This window comes from Medicago sativa, chromosome 7 (genome assembly GCF_051527215.1).
Source record: "Medicago sativa cultivar Bolivia chromosome 7, Bolivia_mono, whole genome shotgun sequence".
Classification (NCBI taxonomy): domain Eukaryota; kingdom Viridiplantae; phylum Streptophyta; class Magnoliopsida; order Fabales; family Fabaceae; genus Medicago; species Medicago sativa.
Window position 1 is genome coordinate 55,852,989 of NC_140755.1, and position 25,727 is coordinate 55,878,715.

Below are 25,727 nucleotides of genomic sequence, written 5' to 3' on the forward strand. Positions count from 1 at the left end.
AGAAGCTGCCTCATCAGAAGTCATTTCACCAGAAGCTGAAGATCAACTGGATTTGCAGAAGATTCAAAGATTGAAGAATCTACATTGCAAAAGCTATCTATTGGACTCGAAAACACAGCAGAAAATTAGTGGAACATTGCAACGGTCATTTCAAAGGTGTTTGAAGGCATGTGCTTGCAATTTGGACGAAAGCGTTGACATTGTACTATTGTACGAACTGTACAACCACCTTCTCCACTACTCTGTTTTGTGTCCACGCTACAAGACAAGAAAACAGCTTCAGAATACGGCTTCGCCTGCAAAGATGTTCCTTTGGATAAGGAATGGATTTCAAATTTGTTCTTCATAGGACAACAACCAAATCAGGCAAAATATCATTGGTGAAAGATCAAGCTTCAACAACGACTCTTTGGTGTGCTGGCAATTTCACAACGTCTCTTTCACACCTCTATATAAAGGAGTGAAGACTTAGAGTTTTGGTAATGCAAGAACGCTGAACGAAAGACTCACAACATTTTTACAAGTGCCAAACCTCAGCTGAAATTGTTCTGCATTCACTTAGAATTTCTGTGTCTCAAAGTCATATCTTAGAAATTCTTAAGTCCATTGAGTCTGTATCTGATTTATATTGTGAGCACCTCTGATTGTATATCAAGTGTTCAACCTTAAACAATTTTCTGTGTAATTTTGTTTAGTTAGGAAGTCTCTTGCAGTTGTGCTTGAGCAGGAAGTCTCTTGATTGTGTTCTTGAGCAAAGGAAGTCTCTAGCTTGTGTGCTTGAGCAAAGGAAGTCTCTTGCTTGTGTGCTTGAGCAATTGTAATCAGATATTACTCTTAGTGAAATCTCCTTGGAAGTGCAAGGGGGACTGGACTACTTCCGGATTGTGGAAGGAACCAGTATAATTGCTTTGTGTCGTTCTTCTTCTCTCTCTCTGTTTTTATTCCGCTGCATTTAGATTCTGATCATCACTTCAGAAGCTGTCTCACTTAGCTTCTGATCAGTGCGTTCAGTTTTTAGGAGAAACGAAGAATTTTTCAAAACACAATTCAACCCCCCTTCTTGTGTTTTTCTTACCTTCACCCCGTTGGATGGTTGGTTGTGAATAAGGTTTGGTGTATGTTTGGTATCAGGGTGAGTTACCTAAATCATGGTGAGTTACCTAAATCACGGTGAGCCACCATCATTTCACAAAAGTTACCCTTTATAGATTTTGCAAAATCACGGTGACTCATCCTGATTTTGAGAAATCCAACCTAATACCAAACATGCACTTGATTGAGCAGCATGTTGATGATAAGTTTATTGAAGCTTCATTTACTAGAATAAAGAGACTACGAGAAGGTCTTGCTTTTGGAATTTTCACGTGGATGGCCGAAGATTTCATTGACATATAAGCTTGAAGATCTTGAAGCAAAGTGAAGGAACATGTTGCAAAATAGATTCAAACAAAACGAGTTTACTCTTAATTAGTGTACAGTTTTAATGCTTGGTTGGTTAGTTAAGAGAGACTTCAATTAGTCTCAAATTTATACAAACACAATCACTTCATTTTGAGATATCATCTCTAGTTCAAGTGAGAAATATTCTGCATTGAAATAGGCTCAAAATACATTATTAAAGGGCGATTCTTGTTTTTTCCTTCAACTAGATTTCCCCCCAAAGATTCAATAGTAACCTTTATGAGTTGCACACCAGGACCGTGATGAGTAAATAATTAGCTAGTTTTAATATAATATTTAAGTCCTTTTTATTTAGATTTAAGTTTATTTTATTTTAATATTATTTCCTTTTAGAGCTATTTTACTTCATTTGCATATTATTATATTTCAGGAATGAATATTTGATAGATTGAGTCTTGGAGCAAAAGAAAGGAGAATTGGAGCTGATTCATGCCAAAAATATAAAGATCTCATATATAAATATCTTGTGCAAAGAATTTGAAGATCCTTCACCAAAATACGAAGATTTGATACAAAAATATGAAGTCAACCAATGGAAGCTTGACACATCCCCAATTTGCCTTTTGCTGCTTTTGCTTAGGACTTAAGCTACTTTGTTTTAGTTTTACCGAAAATCCCATGTAGTTGCTTAGATTTTAAGTCGAACATAAGACTATAAATAGATTAGCTACACTACGCCAATTTTGACATTTAGTAGCGCCCATTTAATAGCACTTTTAGAAAAAGTGCTAACAAAAAACTGACTTTGTTAAGTACAATAGCGTTTTGTTGCAAGTGCTATTATAAGAGTACATCTAGGATAGCACTTTCTCCAAAAGTGCTAATATTGACAATTTAAAAAAAATAAAAAAAAGTAAAAAAAAGAGTATGATAGCAGTTTTGAGGTAGTGCTAACATAAGTGGATAGTATCGTTAGCACTTTGTGCTGAACGCTATCCTATACTCCTAACAAAAAGGGAGTTTTTGAAAAATTAAAAAAACAAAGCGGATTAAATTTTAGCAATTGGCGCTGAACAAATTTCCAATTCCCTCTCTTCTTTCACACACGACTTCATCTGTTCAACCCACATCTCACCTTCTTCTCTCATCTCAATACCATCGAATTGCATAACCACCACCTCCATTGAATCCCATAACTGCCACCACCATCAAACCCCACTTCTAACCCCATCTCTCATACCCAGACCCCAATCTCATTGAACTCCACTTCTCACAACCCATTGAACCCATCTCTCATCTCACTACAGGCATGCACCCACACAGGTATAATTGAAATTTTTCAATTTCTTTGATTTATTTATTTCATGATTTTATTTAATCCCAAAATCTGAGCTGTTTTTCAATTTCTTGTGATACTATTTTGTTCTCTATTTAGTTAATTTTTTTGTAGTTGTTGTGTTGTTCTACATCTTGAATCTCAATTATAAATGGAATTTTATTCATAGACATAAATAATGTGGTATTTAAAAGACTATTTTTCTTTTTAAAGCTTTTTTCTTTGGGATGAACCGCAAACTGGTTTTTGTTGAAACATTGAATGGTGTTTGATATTTGAGTTAAATCAAAAGGATCTTCAATAAACTAAGAATTAGAATTAACAAATGTTTATCAATTCTACTTATTTATTGCCTATAATATTCTCTGCCAATATAGTTTATGTATGCTAAAATCGAAATTGTTTATTGTAGTTGAAGATCTCGAGAATCTATTGTGATTTTTGAATTAGAGTCTTTTTCTTTGCTGAGATACCTACCCTCATCGCCGGGTTCACCCTCACCGCAGAGACACCGAACAACATTCGTCGGATTCGGTGGTGTATTGGTAAGTATTAATTATTATTTTTTAGATTTTCTTTTCGGTTTCAGTGGTGCACTTATAGTAGATTTATATTTTTTTAAGAAATTGTTTTCAATTTTATGATATATTTTTGTATATTAGTGTGATGTAATTTGGTTAGTTTTTTTGTTTTGTTTTAGAATTTTCCAAATTTGAGAGGTCGCACTGACACCGACACTTAATAAACTGAAAGTGATTGAATGTAATGATATGTGTCGATGTTGTTTTTGGCGTCGAACACTTACGCTGACAGTTGTCTGACACTAATACTTTTGAATTTGAGCTGAAGTGTGTTGGTGCTATATAGCTTTTGGTCAGAGAATTGAATTTTTGTGATAGATTGTTTTCAATTGAATTTTTGAATCTGCTTGGGGTTTGCCTTTCGGTTCCTTCAGTTGTTTTCTAGCAGGTTTTTTTGTTCATGCAGTTCGGTGTTAGGGGGGTCTGTGTATAGCAGTTTTTAGGCTTTCTTGTTGTTGTTCCCTCCTATATGCTGGGCTATTATTTTCCTGCTGTCACCGTTTTTTGCTGCTGTGTTTTTATCAGTACGCAGGGGTGATCTTTTTGGGTTGTAACAGCTTGCCATTTTGCACTTCTTGTGCGTGGCATTTCATATATAAATTGATGCTATATGTAGATCTTTTGGTTTCAAAATTTTAATGCATTCTGTTTCATTTCTGGTTGTATCACTGATCGCTGTATAAAACTTTAAAATAATCAACAATTTAAAACTTTAAAATAATCCAAAACTGTAATGCTAATCTTTGAAGTTGCTTAAAAGAAGAAACTTATGATTGTCTTTGTTCTTCGGTCATCAATCTGCTACATATCTCCAATTCTGCCACTCTTGTAATTTTGTACATTAAAGTACTCCCTTCTATTACATTTACAGTCACACAATTTATGCGACAGTGAATTATGTTATGATGTTAAACATGGTCAGCTTGAATATGAGTGGCTGAAATGTAGTAGAAATAAATTGAAGAATGAGGTTGACAATTTATTAGAATAATTTAATGTAATTAGATTTTTTGTTTTTGTTTATAGGAAATATTTTAAGAAAATGAAAGTGAATGAATGCAATTATATGTTTCAAGTTGTATGTTCTTGCCTTGTGTTTGCGTGGAATTGTTGTGTTTGCACACACCGTGCCTCTACTACAAATGGTGTTAGAACCCACAGGAGTGTCTAAGCCGGTGAAGTGTTTTTGTTGGTGGTTTTTGAATGGTGTTTGTAGGTTGTGCGATCTGATGGCTCCCTGCAGCTGATTTTGTTTTATGGCGTTGGCTTTTTTATAACAGTGCTAGTTGTTTGGTTAGGGACTGTTTTGTAGCTTTTGGACCGGCATCTATTGATGTTTTCTTTGTTTTTCTGTCATTCTGTTATGCGCCTGCAGCTGTTTCTGTTAGAAGATGGGTTTTTTGTGTGTTTTATCTGCTGTTAGGAGTTTTCTAGGTGTTACCGCTTATATACGGTATTTGTAGTCCGGTACTTTTGGGACCCTAGCACGTCTTGTGCAGGAATTTCCGTTAAAATATTATGTTGTTCTATTCTAAAAAAAAGAAAAAGATGAAGTGATTGAGTTGTTTTCTCAATGGGATCAATCACTTTAAATTCCTAAACTTACTCAGAACCCTTTAAGGTGGGGTTAGGACTTTTGTTAAACAACGTTGCCAAAAATGACTTGTGAATACGATAACAATAATTAGTAATATTATATGTAACCAAAGTTTATATAGCTAATCCTATACTTCTAACTATAGGATATTTGATCCTCTTCATTAATATAAACATTAATGATAATAATGCAATTTAACACGAAACACACATCAAGGACATGTCAATGGTTGATCAAATATTTCTGCAAACATCTTATAGAAAAACAAGATATCTGAAGAGGTAATTTCGGTCTTAAAGAGGTTGAGGGTTGTAGCTGATGTGGTTGTTTTGGTGTGTATTATCAGTTCTGTTCCTGCTGTCTTGTTGGTCTTTCCAGCTGTTTTGGTGGTGGAATATATAGCTGTCTTTGTTTCTGATGCATTGCGTTGTTTTTCCATGTTGTTGCTGCCTCCCTGTGCTGTCAAGGGGCGTTTTGTTGCTGCCTGTTCCCATAGGGCCAGCAGCGGCCCTGTTCTTGTCAGCTCTTGGTAGTTTGTAGCAATGGTTTCATTTGAGAGTGTTGTTGGGTTTATAGGTTTTGTCCGCATATATATGGAACCTTTGTATGTTATCTGTCTCTTGGCAGCCGTGTGCGTCTTGCACAGGCTTGCTTTCAATAAACTTGACTATCTCAAAAAAGAAAATGCAAATGTATGTGCTAGAAAAATCAATTAAGCATGGAAGGGTAGTTTACTTAATCAACTTTCCTGTTGAACACCATTTTCATTTATTTACATCAAATTTCACCTTATTTAGCTTACATCATTTCTTTTTAATATAGTTTATTTAATTGTGTTAGTTGTTGCTACATAATTTTTAATAGTTACTAGTTTTTATTAGATTAATTTTTTTTGGGTTCATTTTACTAAAAAAAAAAAAATAATAGTTATGTTTTTATTATTTACTTATGTTGCCGAAATTTCTGTGCAGTCCTCTCTATTTGTTATTCTTATATTTACTAACTGGTCTTGGGATTTTCTTTCATTGCTACAGCTTTTGCAAAATCGTGTTGGTTGCCAGATTTAGGGAGTTCATTTTGAAATTGACTACAGAGTTGTTTATATAAAAGTAAGTATTTCCTCTACATGTTTGATATATTGTTTATTATTTTGTATTGAAAAATTGAGCATGGCTTGCATTTTGTATTGAAATTGAGCATGTTCTATTGTCGCTTGCTCAATGCATAATCACTAGTGAAATTCATAAGATCAATAGTGAACTATAGGTAACCTAGTGGAGAATAGGTAACAACTAGCCTCACTGTAGTAACAAAATTATAATTTAGACCTATTTCCAGGTTGTCTCTCTGTTAATGTTCCATACAAATGCTACATGTTCAATATGTTAGAGTAAATTCTTGTACATATATGAACACAACCATCATTCATTCAATCAATACTTTCCCAGCAAAGAAGTTTTTCGAATTTCAATTCAAATGAAGGAAAAAAAACTTTGATTTGAATTCAATGCATGCACATTACAGTGAAAAAACACGCATTAAATTCTTCTACATGCATTACCTTCTCCACAATAATTGTCAGCTTTTTCATGTTGGGTCCTTTTATCAAAAAGCACGTGGTGAAGTTTCATTGCTGAAGCAACCAAGTTGGTTTCAGATAATTAAATTTTAAGGGTGGTTTTGGTTTCTTAGCTAGGCTCTCATCAGCTATGCTTAAGACCCTGAGGTGCAGAATGTTGCTCTTTGGCTCCATTAGGAGTATATGCCTTTCACTAACTTAGGCCTGACTAGTTAACCATATTTTACAAGACAAACATTTATGTTTTAAGAAAATTGAATTTCAAAAAAATATGTAACCATTTTTCTTATTGAAATTTATAATTTTTTAATGTCTAGTGTTAGAAAGGATTTCTGGTTGTCTGAAATTTTATGGAAAGATAAGTAGAGTTTGATAAAAAAATTGTTCTATCCAAAATTTGAACTTGAATAACACTCTTGGTATGGATCCTATATATATGCCATTATAGGACTACGACCCTAAAATTGGGCATATGATTCGTAGATATAAAGCAATTTGGTTGTTAGAACCAATTGCTAACTAGTTATATTTGTTACTTGTTAGGAACTATGGATCGGAAATGGATGTCGGCCAATCGAGCGTCAAAAGAATACGAAGATGGGGTGCAAGAGTTTGTTAGGTTTGCTATTGCTAATGCAGAAGACACTAGCAAAATCATATGCCCTTGTTTGGAATGCTGTTATACGGATGTTAGTGCCAATGATTTGCAAGATCACTTAATATGTAATGGAATTGATAAAAGCTATACATGTTGGACAATGCACGGGGAAAAGAAAACTAAGTCCGCTAAGAGGAGGAATGAGAGAGATACATCAACTGATTTCGAAAAAGATACAAATTATGAGTTTGATCGAGTTGAAGAAATTCTGAATGTAATTGAAGATGATCTCCGTGATTGTCCTAAAATGTTTGAGAGGATAGTAATTGATGCAGAGACACCATTGTATGAAGGATGTACTAAATTCACAAGATTGTCTACGGTCTTAAAATTGTATAAGTTAAAAGCAGGAAATGGATGGTCTGATAGGAGCTTCACAGACTTGCTAACTTTGTTAAAAGATATTTTGCCTAAGAATAACGTGCTCCCTAGTCGAACCTATGAGGCTAAACGATTGTTATGTTCTATTGGCATGAGTTATGAGAAGATACATGCTTGTCCAAATGATTGCATTTTATTTCGAAATGAGTATGCATCATTAAATATGTGTCCTAAATGTAGCGCTTCACGATATAAGAAGAAAGAAACGGGTCCATCCAAAGCGCTATGGTATTTTCCAATAATACCAAGATTTAGGCGCATGTATCGTAATGCGGAAGATGCAAAGAACTTAACATGGCACGCAAATGAAAGGGTTAATGATGGAATGCTTCGACATCCTGCAGATTCTCCTCAATGGGCCAAAATTGATAATGACTACTCAGATTTTGGGGAAGAAACAAGAAACCTACGTCTTGCATTGTCTACTGACGGAATAAACCCTCATGGTATTCAGAGTGGTAAGCACACTACTTGGCCAGTGATTTTGCTGATTTACAACCTACCTCCATGGCTATGCATGAAGCGCAAGTTCATGATGTTGACTATGTTAATTTCTGGGCCCACACAACCAGGAAATGATATAGACATATACCTGGCTCCATTAATTGAAGATTTAAAGCATATGTGGGAGACAGGTGTAGAGGTATATGATGAGTATAGAAAAGAATCCTTCAGATTGAGGGCTATGTTATTTGGAACAATTAACGATTTTCCAGCCTATGGGAATCTATCAGGCTATAGTGTCAAAGGAAAGTGTGCATGCCCCGTATGTGAAGATCATACAAATTGGATACGGTTGGAACATTGTCAGAAGAATGTATTTCTTGGGCACCGTAGATTCTTAAATACCAAACATCGTTATCGAAAATGGAAAAAAGCATTTAATGGTGAATCAGAAGAAGATAGAGCTCCGTCGCCTTTGACTGGCGATCAATTATACGAAAAAGTCAAGCTTTTGAGCACTGAATTTGGAAAGCCTTTTTCAGGGGAACTTGTCACTGGTGGATGGAAAAAAAAGTCAATTTTCTTTGAATTGCCATATTGGAAGTCATTGTATGTACGACATTTCCTTGATGTGATGCATATTGAAAAAAATGTTTTTGATAGTGTCGTTGGTACATTACTCAATATACCAGGAAAGTCTTAGGATGGCATCAAGGCAAGGCTAGACATGCAAAGTATGGGATTAAGGAATGAACTGAGGCCGGTTAAGAAGGATGGGAAGCGTACATTTCTACCTCCAGCAGCTCATACTTTGTCAAGAAAAGAGAAAAAGATCTTTTGTAAGTTTCTTCACAATGTTAAAGTTCCAGAGGGTTACTCTTCAAACATTAAGAGTTTGGTGTCTATGAAGGATCTCAGATTAAAGGGTTTAAAGTCCCACGATTGTCATGTTTTAATGGAGAATTTTCTTCCAATTGGTATACGTTCCATTTTGCCTGAAAATGTGCGATGGACCATAACTAAACTTTGTTTCTTCTTCAAAGCTATTTGTAGCAAAGTTATTGACCCTGAGAAGTTGCCGACACTACAAAATGAAATTGTTGTCACCTTATGTGAGCTTGAGATGTATTTTCCCCCCTCTTTTTTTGACATAATGGTTCATCTAACTATCCACCTTATCATGGAAACACAATATTGTGGACCAGCTTATATGAGGTGGATGTACCCGATTGAGCGTTACATGAAGATATTAAAAGGGTATGTAAAAAATCGAAGTCGACCAGAGGGTTGTATCGTTGAACGGTATATAGTTGAAGAAGCTGTTGAGTTTTTTACTGACTTCCTCTCTAATGTTGAGTCCATAGGGCTTCCAATGTCACGACACTCAGGAAGAACAACAGGGGAGGGGATTGGTGCAAGTAAACTAGTGACCATCTCAGACATAGAATTGGAGCAAGCCCACTTGTATGTTCTACACAATGCCGATGAGGTTGAGCCATATGTTGAAAAGCACAAGGAAATTCTTCAGAGTTTGAACCCTAACAGAAGTGAAAATTGGTTAACAAGAGAACACAATCGGAGGTTTATATCATGGCTAAAAGAACACGTTTTTTCAGAATTTGCTAAAAATCCAGATTCAATTTCAGAAAGATTGAGATGGCTAGCAAATGGCCCAAATGCAAATGTTCTCTCTTACTCTAGTTATGTGATTAATAAGTATACATTTTATACGAAAGAACATGATCAACAAAGCACTATGCAAAATAGCGGTGTCACGCTCGTAGCCCAATCTCTGCATATCTCAAGTGCCAAAGACAGAAATCCAGCATTTGCCAAATTGTCATATTTTGGGGTCATTGAACATATTTGGGAGTTGGATTACTCATCTTTCCAAGTGCCTGTGTTTGGTTGCAAGTGGGTTGATAACAACAATGGTGTTCAAGTTGATCATGGGTTCATGAAGGTTGATCTTAACAGAGAGGGGTATAGAGATGAGCCTTTTATTTTAGCATCACAAGCTCACCAAGTGTTCTATGTAACTGATCCTGCCGATGAAAAGTGGTCTATTGTGCTTCTAAGTAACAAAATAAATGACCACCATGATCAAGAATGTGAAAATAGAGATGTTGAGGATGATCCTTTCTTCAACACATCACATTCACTTGAGGATGAACCAATCACAGATGATATTCTCTATATGAGAAACGATCACAATGATGGGATTTGGATCAATCCATCATTATGGGTAAGAAAAAAACAGAAAACTAGGACTCCAATTACAAGGAAGAGGAAAAGGCCGACTTGATCTTGTATGGATATTAATTTTTTTTTTCTTTTATTGTTATTGATTCTTAATGTTATTCTTGTATGGTATATTAATTTGTTTACACTTTTCAGGTGAATGGGTTCTACTAATGATGAATGTGGTTCTAGTAAGAAAACAATTGCTAAACGTGGTGTGACCCGCTTGCCAAAAATTCACAAAGCCAAAAGCAATGGAAATAGGATAGAGGTAAAATTTGATGTTAAAGATGTGGCAGCACCATGCAATTTGCAGTTTGATGTTAATAAATATTAGCAAGACTTCAAAGATGGAATTGGACATCATTTTGTTGATTTTTTGTTTATGAAACTCTTTGAATGTTAATAGATATTAGTGAGACTGCTGATTATTTTTTTTTTTTTGCACTTCAATTTTGTTTTAGGTTCAATGGAATGCAAGACGTCAGCCAGTTAAGCATAATAGTAAGAGTTTTGCTAGTTTCATTGGTGTCACAGTTCGTCGGCTAGTTCCAATTAGCTTGGACAATTGGAGTGCAAAAAGAAACAAAGCCGCTGTGGATGTCTATAAAGAAAACATTTGGGATGAAATTCAAGTAACACACTAACTCAATCTACTTGTAAAATTTTATTTAAGTTAATCTATTTGCGGGGCTGTTCAAATAAAAGTTTAGAAGTAAAATGAACCTTTAATTGAACTAATCTCCCTTTTAAGAAATTGAGCTATATTAAAGTTAATCTATTTCTATTTTTGTTATAATTGGTCATGATATACATTGTCTTGCAGAAAGCTTTTGTAATTGGCGATGAACATCGTGAATATGTATTGAGAGAAGCTGGAAAGTTGCATCGGGCATTCAGAACCAAAATTGCCAAGTTTTTTCTGAAAGATAGTAATGGTGATTTTAATAAACAACGTCCTGCGAAATATTCTTACTGTATAAAACAAGAGCATTGGGATAACTTTGTAGCTCAGCGTATGAGTATACATTTTCAGGTAATATTTTTATTACTTAGTTATGGATCCTTAATGTTTTACATGCTAATAGTTTTACCTCATATATTACAATTTAAAATTCTAGTATTAGTGATATTGTTGGGGGATACCCTTTTATTAGCCAAATAACTTTATAATTATTGCAGAAACTTAGTATTGAAAATCGAGAAAGAGCATTGAATCCTCAACATCCATATAGAAAATCACGTTTAGGTTGTGCTCGTCTTGAAGATGATATGGTAAGTTTATGTATAAAAGTGTTGTACAAGATGTTAAAATTTTTTTGTAGTTGTGTTAATTTGTCAAAATGTATATATAGATAGAAGAGTCCGGAAATGAACCGGTAACCCGTTGTCAAGTGTGGAAGGCTGCCCGTGTCAATAAGGATGGAGTGATTGATAATGAAAATGTTCAAGGAGTTGTGGATGAATGTGTAAGTCAAATATTAATATTTTGCATGCATGTCAGATTCTCTTGTTAATTATGATGATGGTTAACAAGTTTTTTCTACTTATCAATGTCAGGAGAAGTTAACACAATCTTTAACTGAAGAACAGAGAGAAGACCTTGGTCCTACAGATATATTATTTAAGGCTCTAAATAATCCCAAAAACTACTCTGGCAGTGTTAGGAGTTATGGTTTTGGGGTATGTTCTAGAGACATAAATCCACGTCAAATTCGCCCCACACAAAAGGACCTTGAAAAACTTTATGGCATTTGCAATAAACTGAAGAATAGAGTTGAGGTGTTAGAGAGAGAGAAGCTGGAGAGAGATAAGTTAGAGAGGCAACAAACCAATGAAATAATAGAGACACATCAACCTGAAAGAGTGGCAGAAAGGCAACATACTCAAAAAGTGTCTGAGAGGCAAAAAACTGAGAAAGTGGCTGAGAAGAAACAGCCTGAAGAAGTAGTTGAAGAAGTAATGGAGAGACGACAACCAAAAGAAGTGGTAGAGAGGCAAAAACCTAGTGATAAAAGGTCTTGCAACGCTGTATCATTTGGCAACATTCCGGAGGTAATTACTATGTTTATTAACTCAGAAATTCCAATATTTATTTTGCTCAATAATGATAATAATGTTTACATTCATATCGCAATGGTTTAGGGTCTTTTGTCTGTTGATATCTATTTATCATCCCCAAGTCGGTGTTTGGTTGCTCGTGGTAAACTATATAACACCGAAGGTAATATAGTGCACGGCATTACATTACCACCTGGATATGTCAAGGTTAAGATCGAAGTTTCTATTGTGCCAAATGCTCCATTGCCTATATCTGTTGAATATGGAGATGTATCCATGGTTGGTCAGGCAATAGGAACAATTGTGCCATGGCCACTTAAACTTCTTCAATTTGTTGGTGAATGTGAAAAGGTAAATTACTTATTATCTACTTGCTTGATCGAAGGGTAATATATACCTGTTTCATTATTTAGCACTAACCTCATTAATGTAACTATGTAGATTCCTAATCAATTCCCAAACAAAGATAAGAATATCCAGCGAAGTGTTGAATCAGTTTCATCACCTAACAAAGCAAAAGTGTCTGAGAGGCAACAAACTGAGAAAGTGGCTGAGAGGAAACAACCTGAAGAAGTAGCTGAAGTAGCAGAGAGACGACAACCAAAAGAAGTGGTAGAGAGGCAAAAACCTAGTGATAAAAGGTCTTGCAACACTGTATCATTTGGCAACATTCCGGAGGTTATTACTTTGTTTATTAACTCATAAATTCCAATATTTATTTTGCTCAATAATTATAATAATGATTACATTCATATCGCAATGGTTTAGGGTCTTTTGTCTGTTGATATCTATTTATCATCCCCAAGTCGGTGTTTGGTTGCTCGTGGTAAACTATATAACACCGAAGGTAATATAGTGCACGGCATTACATTACCACCTGGATATGTCAAGGTTAAGATTGAAGTTTCTATTGTGCCAAATGCTCCATTGCCTATATCTGTTGAATATGGAGATGTATCCATGGTTGGTCAGGCAATAGGAACAATTGTGCCATGGCCACTTAAACTTCTTCAATTTGTTGGTGAATGTGAAAAGGTAAATTTCTTATTATCTACTTGCTTGATCGCATGGTAATATATACCTGTTTTATTATTTTATCACTAACCTTCATTAATGTAACTATGTAGATTCCTAATCAATTCCAAAACAAAGATGAGAATATCCAGGGAAGTGTTGAATCAGTTTCATCACCCAACAAAAACAACAAAAAATTCAAAATTCAAGAGTCCCCTAAAGTTGGTTGTTCATCTGGTCTTGCAAATTTACCGTTCCTTGAAATGTATACAACAAAGATGTTGAAGGCTGGATCCTCAATTCATATAAATATGGAGGAGAGTATATTTGGTGAAGAGTTTTTAGAGCGTCTACGGGTAGATAATATAAAAGAGATTATTGATCATAACTGGTTAAGTGCCTCTATTATCACTGTATTTGCCAGGTACCTCTATTATTACCAATGTTCTCTAATCTGACCAATCAATTAATATTAATGTTATTTATATTGTGAGATAATATTAATATCTTTAATTGTTTTTAATTTGAAGGTACTTGTTTGACAAGTTCATTAGTCCAAATGGATTAATAACCAAGTTCTCCTTCATATCCCCACATGTATCACGGGACGATAATCAAGGAAATGCTATAGCAAAAATACTCTTAAAAGATAAGTTGTTCAAGGATAGGATGATTCTTGCACCTTGCAATATAGGGTGAGAATTCTATTCAAATTTTTATTTACGTCAACAAAATATATTGAATGCAAATTTTTTATTGTAATATTTAAATATTTGGTGCAGTAAACATTGGGTGTTGCTTGCAATCAATCCTGATACTGAGATGATATATTACATGGACCCGTTGAATGGTGAGCCAACAAAATATCAAAATTTAAAAACAAAGTTTGATAAGTGAGTATCGACTCTTTTAATTTCAAATTTATGTAAGTATGATTATTTATAATAATTACTCATTTGAAGTTAATTTAATCTTGACAGTGCTTTGCAAATTTATCGTGCCCATATTAATTCTAAAGTGTCCAAGTCAAAGAAAATTACATGGCCAAAAATAAAGGTAGATTGAAATTAAAGTAGTTTTTATACAAGTATGTAGAGTAAAAGTAATTGATGTAACTTTTTTTTTTTGCAGTGCCCCCGTCAAATTAATGTTATTGACTGTGGATATTTTGTAATGCGATATATGAAAGAGGTCATCATGGAAAATGAAAATATGATCCCCATAAATGTACGTGCTTTTAATTATTATTAATTTGTAATCTTATTAATGTAATTTAGTTCTAACTCAATTTTATTTATTTATTTATATTTGAAGTACTTTCCTGACCACAAATGTCGCACCTACTCTAAAGATAAGTTAACTAATGTCAAGGAGGATTGGGCTAGCTATGTGGTGGATGATGTTTTTGGTGAGTTTTTGTTGTCTTTTTCTTTGTTTTTATTTTTTATTTTTCCCCAGTATGGTGTACCCTTTTTTATGATAATAAAAACAAATTTGGTAAGCATAAAAAAGTAATCTATCAGCTATAATGATACACAACTCAAGAAAATAAAGACATGTATAATAATTTCATAATAAACATATGACTTAAATGTTTGACTTTTGAAAGCTGATGATTTTATTGTTTATGGTATAAGTAGTTTGTTACCTTGAGATTTTGAACTGGTTTTAGTTAATATTTTGCTTCGAAACTATCGATAAGAGAAAAGAGTACCAGGGTTGTTCAAAATAACTATTTAGTTAACCTTTTTGGTTTTTACCAAACTGTTTTGACAATTCAGTTTGACATAATTAATATTTCTTCCATGAAACAGGAAACCAAGAAGCTGTTATTCTTCCTAACTAGGTCATTGTATATGTGATTCATATTGAATTAGAAGGTTGAAAGTGTTGGGGTTAATTTGCGGCTATGAAAGATGGACAATTTGGATTTTTTTGGTTCAGCTGTTGTTGCGTGCAGGTTGGAAAGTGCAATTGGTTGGGTGAAGCTGTTATTAGTTGTTGCTGTTGTTTTGTCCTTGTTTTTTAATTTAGGTGGTAATTCTTTAGTTAAGGAAATATGAGTAGAATATTTGTTTGAAATTTTTTTTTGAAAGAATATTTGTTTGAAATATTGTTTTTAGTATTGTGGTTTTATCCACAATTTTGACTATGTAATGTCCTCTTTGTTATGATATTTGTAGACAAGATTTTTGGATTAATGCAGATTGATTGATCATATTGCATATGCAATGAGTAATTGAAATGTTATTTGGTATTGGAAATTGAATATAGGTTTTTAACCATTGTTTTGAAATTCTCAATTTGAAAAAAAATATGGCTGCATTTGGGTTACAAACCAATCATTATAATAATTTTGCACCTAGCTTAAAAAAAAAAGTGGCCTTTTAATAGCACTTTGTAAAGGAAAGGCTATTAAAAATACACATATTATGATAACACTTTTTAAGGAAACGCTATTAAATACACCCTCCGGTCACTATTATAAGCAAAAATCAACATTTTAGGTTCATTCATTAAATGATGTATGTAGTCTTTAATAAAGACTACATACATCATTTAATGAATGAACCTAAAATGTTGATTTTTGCTTATAATAGTGACCAGAGGGTGTACAGCATGAATCCTATTCAATAGACCTCTTTGATAGCACTATAATGATACTACAATAGCACTTTCAAGAAAAGCTATTAAAAATCAGGCTTTTAATAGCACTTTAAAAGTGCTATTAAAGAGGATGCACTTACAATAGCGGCGCGTTTAATAGCACTTTTAAGTGCTATTAAAGGTTAAAAAAAAGTGCTATTAAACATCTTTTTTGGCGTAGTGCTAGCTATCACAAATATTCATCTTTTGTTCTTGGAATAAAAGTTCACTTTTACTTTATTGTTATTTTATTTTATGTTCTTCTTCTTCTTCTTCTCTTCTATGTCTACAATGAACGTTAGTGAGTAGTTCTTTGTCTTGAGATTGTTGGATAAGTCTAATGACGTAATCCGAATCAAACCAAGCCTTAAACCTTAATTTTATGTAACACTAATTTCTAATCTAAATTCACCGTTTTAACATGAATTAACCATTATCAAACTGTGGAAGCGAACTCGGAGGGTTTGATAATTGTTAATTCATCATCCCAAATATCAATTCATAAAGCGAACGTGGGGCTTTGATATTGGAACAAGTGAATTTAGACAAGGATTGCGAAACATGAGAATAGTCTAGCAAACCTTGAGACATATAAAGTTTCGAGCTTCAAGGATTCCAAAGGCAATCACCCATGAGAATGGTTGTTGGAGGAACACACTCACTGACTTCGAGAGAAGCTTTGATATGCTAAAGAGAAACTTGTCTTTAGAAATTAGGACTAACGTAAAGTTATAAGTTTAAGGGTTTGTTTGTGAAGGATTCGTCATTATGATGAACCAATAATCTCAAGGCTCTTTTTATTTTTATTATTTTCTTTTAGTTAAAAATCACAACTTTATAATTTAATCTTCTTCTAATCATTATTTAAAGTTAATTGAATTCATAACTCCCTGTCGGAACGATATCTTTTTATTACTACAACGGTAAACCGTGCACTTGCGGTTTGTCCTATCAGACCGTTTGGACGTTTACATAGGTGTTCTCAAATTCTTGACTAATCAACTAAGATTTTATAATTTGTCATTCGTCAATAGTTTGATTCTTTATCATTCTACAACTAAATTACAATGTTTATTAGCAACTCAACAACACAAACTTGGTTGTCATTCCAATCCTAAAGCAACTACATATGGATGATTATGTAGCTCTCAAAGTGATTCTTGAATGCGATGACAACACTAATAGCATTGTGTTTTACTCTTTAGGATTACTCAAATAAATTTTGATTTTCAAATTTGGATGTAAACTGTCTATACCAAAAGAAGATGATTTGATGAAAAATGAGTTAACTCTTTCTTGGTAATAAGAGTTTAAAATTTGACATGTGTTTTATAATGAATTTGTTCATCTCATCTCAAATCGTTTTCCTTACTTGAGAAAAGACAATCTTTATTTTATAACGTATATTATGACATACAACTGTGAGGCTGAAAAAGCAACAATGTTGAGATTGACTAAATAGAAGGAGTATTCATAATATCAATTGTAACATGAAAATTTTTAAACAGAAAATTTCACTAATTCAACTCAAAGTATTTGTTTGGGTATGACATCGAGTAAGACCATCAATACTATAGATAAATTTCGTTGCAAAAAATGATTCAAAAAACGAGTATTGCTATATGTACGAAAAAGGGGTAGACATAATGCAAGAACACTTGAAAGCTCCCTCTCTTTGCGTATTTTGCTTTTTACCCAACAAAAATTGCTCGCTCCCAACTGAATTTACAATTTTACCTCTGCGTGACAATAGAATTCTCTTGATTGTGTTCAGGAGCATTGGAAGTCTCTTGCAGTTGTGCTTGAGCAGTTTGAAGTCTCTTGCTAGTTTTAGCAGTGAGCAGTTGTAATCAGATATTACATTATAGTGAACTCTCCTTCGAAGTGCAAGGGGGACAGGACTACTTCCGGTTTGTGGAAGGAACCTGTATAATTGATTTGTGTCTTTCTTCTTTCTCTCTCTCTGTTTTTATCCGCTGCAAGTTAGTTCTGAACTTCACTTCAGAAGCAGAACTCTATTTGCTTCTGATTAATGTTTTCAGCTAACACAATTCAACCCCCCTTCTTGTGTTTTTCTCACCTTCAAACTCAAGAACACGTTTTTTGGATGGTGGTCAGTTATTCAACCTTGATTTTACACCATTTTTACATGTTTTTTACACGGTTTTTGACTGCATTTAGTGTAGTTAAAACCTACATTACCATTCGCCCCTATAAATACCCCTCCAACCTTCTCCATTTCCTCACACTATCATCTCAGATTCTCTCCCCCTATAAATCTCCTTCCTTCTTTTTATCTTTTGGGGGTAAAAAGAAACCAATCTTGGGGTGAAAAGAGGTCAATCGACTTGGGGTAAAAAGAGATTAACCCTTGGGGTAAAACTAAATCAGCTTCTTTTTACCCCAAAAAACTTTTTACCTTGGGTAAAAAGAATCTTCTTGGGGTATAAAAAGAAGAACCAGATTTAGATTTACCCCAAGTGTTGATGTCTTTTTACCCCAAGAAGATTGATCTCTTTTCCCCCCAAGATTGGTCTCTTTTTACCCCAAGAGGGTAAAAAGAAGCAGATTTAGTAAATTCGAATAAAATGTATCAGTTATTGTAAATGTATCAATCATATTAATAAAATGAGATTTTATATGTATTATTTTTGTTTCTTTCTTTTTATTTATATTTGCATTTATTTTATCATTTTGTCATCTAAATAATATAATGTCTTCGAACACTAATTAAACCTAGCGTGAATTTGAATAAAGTTGTGCATTGAATAAATTCGAATAAAGTTGCGTATTAAATAAATTCGAATAAAGTTATGTATTAAATAAATTCAAATAAAGTTGTGTATTTAATAAATTCGAATAAAGTTGCGTATTTAATAAATTTGAATAAAATTGTGTATTTAATAAATTCGATAAAATTTGCGTAATAAATAAATTCCAAATCAATTCAAAAAATAAATATGTGGTATCATTACATTACATTCGGGTAGAGTTTTGCAACTTTTGATGAAAAGTCAAAAGAATGAAGAGAACACAACATATGTATTCTACAAAATCAACTATATATGTTATCACATTGAATTGCCTCATATAAGACGAGTCATCACATAAAGAATGAGGTGCATTCCGTGACACTTATCTTATATGAAGGAATTCGATATCATAACTTATATAGCTGATTCTACATAATACATGTTGTGTTCTCTTACTCTTTTGACTTTTCAAAGGGGCTTGCAAATCACAACATTCACTACACTACCTAAACATAACTTCCGGGTGAATGCTTGAGAATTATTGTTTAACAAGTTTGACCTTATCCAATTTGAGAGGTAAGACAATTGTTGTAGTTGGAAGGTGCAATCCCTACCTAATCATGATCTTCTGGCGAAATCAAACTGTTGAGAATATCTTCATTGATCTCTGCAACGTGACAAACATACCAATCCATGGGAACATGTTGTGATGTCCAAAAATCAAGAACATGCTCCTCATGTCATCGTCGTTCTTTCATTTTAGCCTATTGAACATTATTCTGCCGTCGTCTAACGTTGGACGTTCATATCAAATGTATTTCACCCTCCTTGTGTCTTCAGGATTGAGTCCTTGGTTGATTTCATCCAGTTGATCCTTGAGACCATTTAACGTGACATTAATGTACCAAACCTTGAACATCTGAGGATTTCCACCGTTGAAACGTATGGAAACACTAAACAAATCAGTCATTGTTTCAAACTTACCTACATCATAAAAAATTAAAAAATCAATGAAAAACTCATTCAAACATGTCATCAAACACTTGGAGTGCAAAATATACATAAACCCTAAAACTCATAACTACAACATAAACATGCAAATATGTAAACAATTAAGCAATATAAGCCATTTACATGTAATATCGTATCATTTCTTGCAAAAAAAAAAAAATCAAAATTTAAGCAAAACCCTAAAAATAAAAAAATCTAATTTAAGACAAAAAAATCTAACATATCAACATAAAAACGTTAATGGTGTTTGATTATGAAAACTTACTTGTTATTGGAGTGTTGTTTGATTTGAAGTTGAAGGAATTTTGGATTTGGGTGATTTGAGAGAGATTTTTGAGATTTTAGATGGGAAATGAGGAATGAGGTTCTGCTTGCCCTTTAAGACAGCATGCAACGTGAGTTAAGTCACGCAGCGTGAGTTAACCCACACAAATTTAACACTAGCGTGAGTTAACTCGCGCAGGGGTATTTTGGAATTTTCAGTTGGGGGCGAGTAAAAAGTGTGAGGTAAAGAGCAGAATTCCTCTTGTGCGGTGCTACCTAATACTAATAAATTGGTTAAATTTAAATAATTGTTACTTCAGTTATTTTTAAGTTTTATTTTATTTCTATAAGATTTATTTTAGGGAAATTAGGTATTGAGATTAGGTTTTACAAAAGGAAATTAGGATATGCAACTTTTGAATTGATTATATATATATATATATATATATATATATATATATATATATATATATATATATATATATATATTAGGTTTTGCAATTTCTAAATGGATTACATTATGATTATGTTTTACTTGATGAAGTAATCTAAACTTTATATGTTGATTCTGTTGGTTAAATTGTTGAAATTAATCATTTATTCTCTTGATAGGAAGATGAGATTAATGAATGATTAAGAAATTAAGAGGAAATCAACATTTGATCTGCTAGATAATATTTGGAAATAAGGTTTTAATAGAAAACATAATGAACATTAGCTAGAAATATTTGGTTAATGATGAGGAAATTAGGAGGAAATGAACACTTGACTCAATGCATTGGTAATGTGATTTGTAGACAGTGTCTTGAATGAATTTGTTATATAGTGCATCAATGCATTGCATCCGCAGTGTCAAAATGAGTCATCATACCATAAAACATACATTCTACAGAGACTCCTTGTCATGTCATTTGTTATGAATAAATATACTAGTCATATAATTATAAAAAGACTTGTTGAATTATTTGCTGCTCAAAAAGCAACTGTGCTATTAAAAGTTACAAAAGTTCTTCTTTTTCAATAGATATGAGAATATTCTCACAATAATGGAGGCAGATAACTTTAAATTTTACAATTACTTATTTAATGAGTTTGTTATATAGTGCATCAATGCATTACATCAACAATGTCAAAATGAATTATCATATCGTAAAACCTATTACGTAGATTCCTAGTATGTCATTTATTCTTGTCTTGGTGGCTATGTGGTTGACATAGATTTATTGAAGATCATCTCAATATAAGATAAGAAAGACAAGAGAGACATCTCAAATGAAGAAGTTGGAAGAAATGTTTTGGAAGAATATAAACGATCTTCATATTTCTATTTTAAGTCCATCCTAGCCAAGTTGGACAAACAACCTAAGTGGGTGAGATTTGTTGTAAGTATGAAGGGAGCATATTCAAATGGATATACGACTAATGAGTTGAGCTGTTTATGAAATTTATTTCAAACTTTATAGACTAGTTGAAGTTCACATTGAAAATTCACCAGCAATTACATGACATCTTATTGTGTTATGTATCTTATTGATATGGTTTCTTGGATGGATGCTGCATGGAAACAAGGAGATTATATGTTCTCCACCAAGTTATCCGTAATGGAGTGACCTCTCCATGAAGAGATTGGAAAATACGCCATAATTTCTTTGAACAATACACTATGGGCTCTAAGGCTGAGCATTTGCAAAATGAATGGATAGTAAGAGGAACATAGTTGTTGAAGAGAATAAAAAAAATATGACACATGCCCGTCTTTCCGCTCTTTTTATTGCGCTAACGTTAGAAAATTATGAACAGTTTTTTTATTACATTTTAATTTTGATTAAAACTAAAACTATAAATGTTTGTTGCTTTCAAGTTATAACAAACCAAACTAACCATAATTATATATTTCAATGACGCCAACAATATAACAAAAAAATATAATATAATTTTTTTAATGACACCAATAACGGTTTTTATTATAGAAAAAGTTGTTTAAAGATATAATTGAGATAATGAAAAAGTAAGTATAAATATACTCATCTAGTTTGTTACACTTTTTAAACGGTGAAGGGAAGAAAACCATATATATATATATATAAATATAAATATATATATATATATATATATATTCATATCGTGTTTGTTACATTTTTTTAATATTTAAATTTATTTTTATCTATTTGTTACATGTGTTATTTGTATTAAAAAATTAAGGGCATTTTTGGAAAGAGAAAAAGCCAACCCAAAAGAGCTGAAAGGGGTTATTTTCTTTATATATAGTATAGAAGTATAGATTTAATTAATATAATATTTAAAAAATAGAGAAGGATAAACCATTATTAATTAAAGTGGCGCAATTGGTCATTTTAAAATTAATACTAACTCCTCAAGACACAAACTCCTCAAATTGGAACCGGGAAGAATTGAACTTGAGACCTTGAGGAGGAGCACACTTCAAGGTCCGAAGCCATTACCTCCAACCAACGCAAGTGGGTTCATAATCAAAGAAAAATTAATAGGACTTATTAAGAAGAAAAGGGAAAAAAAATCTAAAAATAATAAATATTTTATTAAAGATAAGGAATGTAGATGAAAATTTATAAATATTTATGGGAACACAAATTTTGTTTATAATAATATATGCTAATATTTAGAGAGTAACAATATGAGGTACCTGTTTATTTACAAATTTGTCTTTTATTTTACATACGAATTCATTTTTTTTTTTGATAAGCAAGGAATGTGGACAAACATCAAGCGGTATCATCGACATCCCAACTAGGTTGGCACTCCGAGACACCTCCATCCTATGCCACCACATTCAAAAAAAATTATTAAAAAAAGGGGGAAAAATAATTACAAAAAGAGGGGGGACCAGACCAAAACCCTCAAAAGGAAACAGCAAAACAAAACAGAAAAAATAAACAAAGACAGTAGACCCCGAACAAACAATAAAGGAAATCTGTAATTCGGAAGTCCACATCTATCTCTAAAAAAATCAAGGACCACACCGACGGGGAGAGTGTCTAACCAAATGGCACCAGTGATTGCGTGACCCATATTAGCCAACTTATCTGCGCAACTGTTTCCTTCGCGAAAAATACATACGAATTCATAAAGAAGAAAGAAAATTACAAAAGAATATATGAATAAAAATGAATTAACAAATGAATATTTAACATTGCTGGTGTTTTTTCTCTAATTTTAAAGTGGTAAGTATTCAATTTATAATTTTTCATAAAATAATAGAATGTTACAAATTAATAATAGAATGTTACAAATTTTATATGATTATATATAAAAATCAATTATTTGATAGAATATAGATATACAATACATAAATATAATAACGGTTAAAAATTACAATCAATTTATGTTTTTAATATATATAATATTCATTCTCATAATGTATGCATGACTCAAAGAGTCATATTTAATACATGAAGAATTATATAGATGTTTACACTTTGAAAGATATATTCGTAGTTTGTTTATGCAGTTGGTGGTGCTGTCTGTGATTGAAATGTATTACTCTAAGAATCATATTCAACTCATGAGAATGAGAAAAAAATTAAATGTGTGTGATATAACTAATATTCAAAAATAATTTTTAGTTTAAATTAAATGCTATATTAATTTTGTTTTTATCTTTTCTATAATTTACAAAACATGCATTCGCGAGAATTTGGGTTTCTAAAATGTTTCACTTCATTTATAAATTCAAGCAAACCCAGTAGAAACTTAAATTTACACTACTAAAAAAAAGTCATTTTCAAACGGAATTTCAGACGGTTTTGGGACGGAATTTACGGAAATTTCCCACGGATTTTGGACGAAAATCCGTTTTCGGACGGAATTCGGACGGATAGGGCGCTGTCCGAAACAACCACGTCGCAAATCATATTTTCGTCCCAAATTCCGTCCGAAATATATTTCAGACGGATTTCGGACGGTTTTCACACAAACACGTTGGACTAAACTTCAAACGGATTTGGGACGGAATTTAATTTAATTTCCTACGAATTCCGGACGGATTTAATTTAAATTTTCCAACGAATTTCGGACGAATTTAATTTGCTTTAAAAAATTTCCATGCTTTTCGGACGTGGTTATAATTTTTTTTATTTTACAGAATTACCACAATTTATATTCAATAATACATACTAAATCAAATAAAAATAAATAGTAACTCAAGAGTAAACAAATGCTCATTGCCTGAAATAAAATTATATAAACTAGATTCATATAAGTGCTCAATGTTCTAACACAATAACATGGCTAAATTGTTCATTAATCAGTGCTCAACAATAAAAGTAACACAATCAATTGCACTAGCAGGTATAGGGGAGACAACAACTGCCCTCAAAAAGTAAATAGCCAAAAAAATAAGTTAAACAGGTTTGGAAACATAACTCCAACCAAAAGGAACTCCCATGACAAAGCCAAATACAGACAGCTGCAGTCAATAGTATACTTTGAAGCCTTTGTTCCTATAGAACCTAAACCATATAATTTTCCCTTTTTACCTTTGGGAGCTACTTCCTTCCAAATAGTCAAGTCATCTAGCATATTATGATGGCTTTCAGAAAACAATCCTTCTTCCTCTTGATTTTGAGACATGATATTTCCAAAAGCTCTGCTTTTCTCTTCTTAAAAATTTTCCTACAATTTTGAATTTTGTTAGTCATTTAAATAACAACCAATTATAAAGCTGCAAAAAATCATAGATAAATTAAAACTTATCCTTTCTTAGCTCTATTATCATAACTTAAATTATAGGTAAATTAAAATTATAGATAAATTATAGATAAATTAAATCTGTAATGTTAAATAACTACTTACATAGGCTTGCTCAGCTCTATTATCAACCCATGTCTTATCCTTTCTAATATGGCAATAAGCAAAAATGGAGAAACATGAAACATAAATGGTCACTTTATGAGCAAAAGTTCTATAGTTTTTATTTAACTGAAAAAATTATCAACAATCATACCAATGAAGGTTTTAAAGTTTCAGAATTATTCAATCATACCGATGAAGGTTTTTTAGTGGCAGAAGAGGATTGGACAAGGGATTGGGAGAGTTTATGCAGATTGAGATCCTTAATCTTTCTATTAATATCTGCAATTCATTTGTGCCGCTCCTCCTCATATGGTATCATCTTTTTCACAAGGTTGAGGCTCCAAACACACTCACACTGCAAGCATTGATGATAAAAAAAAGTCAAAACAATGCAAATAGCTAAGCATAACAGGATAAGAAAAAACTACAAAATTATAGACACTATCATGCAACAATAATGCTAATATCAAACGAATTTCTATTCATGAACTGACTTGTGAAGCACATGTTCTGGTCAAATAAAAATCCAAAGGAATACAACAATTAATCTTTTGAAGCGTCCACCACTAAACATTTCACCTCTATCTGATATTGACTTACGCTTGTTTGAGGCCAATGGTTTCATAGCAACAGTTAATTGTGAAGCAAACACTGCACCAAAATGCAGAATCCAACCAATGATATAGAAAAACAAAATTGAGACGAGTTCATAGCTATAAAGGTATTTTAAATAACACGTAACAACACTATCGAAAATATCAACACCTCAATGCAACATCCTCCACTGCTGCAGTTTGGGAATTGAATAGGAGGAATGTCACCTACGATTATGTTTGAAATGTATAGAAAAAAGGTCAGGGGGTGGGGTATATATCCCTAGAAGCCAATATTTATCTGAGAAGTGCTTCCACCTTGTTACATGTCTAAAAA

The 25,727-nt window shown here is 32.8% G+C and overlaps 3 protein-coding genes and 1 long non-coding RNA gene across 4 annotated transcripts; all 4 read left to right on the forward strand.

The window, feature by feature from the left end:
• The first annotated feature begins 2,152 nt into the window (after positions 1-2,152).
• LOC146906909 (uncharacterized) lies at positions 2,153-6,026 on the forward strand. Its single transcript, XR_015020020.1, has 3 exons — positions 2,153-2,724; positions 3,150-3,282; positions 5,950-6,026. It is a non-coding gene; the product is annotated as an uncharacterized LOC146906909 (long non-coding RNA).
• Positions 6,027-7,042: 1,016 nt separating this feature from the next.
• On the forward strand, positions 7,043-8,755 carry LOC146906910 (uncharacterized). The gene has a single exon (XM_085727228.1). The coding sequence runs from the start codon at positions 7,043-7,045 to the stop codon at positions 8,678-8,680; it is 1,638 nt and encodes a 545-aa protein (XP_085583354.1). The 3' UTR covers positions 8,681-8,755.
• A 178-nt stretch (positions 8,756-8,933) lies between these two features.
• Positions 8,934-10,282, forward strand: LOC146906911 (uncharacterized). The gene has a single exon (XM_085727227.1). The coding sequence runs from the start codon at positions 9,101-9,103 to the stop codon at positions 10,280-10,282; it is 1,182 nt and encodes a 393-aa protein (XP_085583353.1). The 5' UTR covers positions 8,934-9,100.
• A 7-nt stretch (positions 10,283-10,289) lies between these two features.
• Positions 10,290-15,491, forward strand: LOC146906912 (uncharacterized). Its single transcript, XM_085727229.1, has 16 exons — positions 10,290-10,489; positions 10,683-10,853; positions 11,045-11,254; positions 11,401-11,493; positions 11,574-11,687; positions 11,779-12,273; positions 12,364-12,630; positions 12,721-12,957; positions 13,048-13,314; positions 13,407-13,717; positions 13,824-13,988; positions 14,076-14,186; positions 14,274-14,349; positions 14,425-14,520; positions 14,608-14,701; positions 15,108-15,491. The coding sequence occupies exons 1-16, from the start codon at positions 10,379-10,381 to the stop codon at positions 15,137-15,139; spliced, it is 2,850 nt and encodes a 949-aa protein (XP_085583355.1). The 5' UTR covers positions 10,290-10,378; the 3' UTR covers positions 15,140-15,491.
• The last annotated feature ends 10,236 nt before the right edge of the window (positions 15,492-25,727 follow it).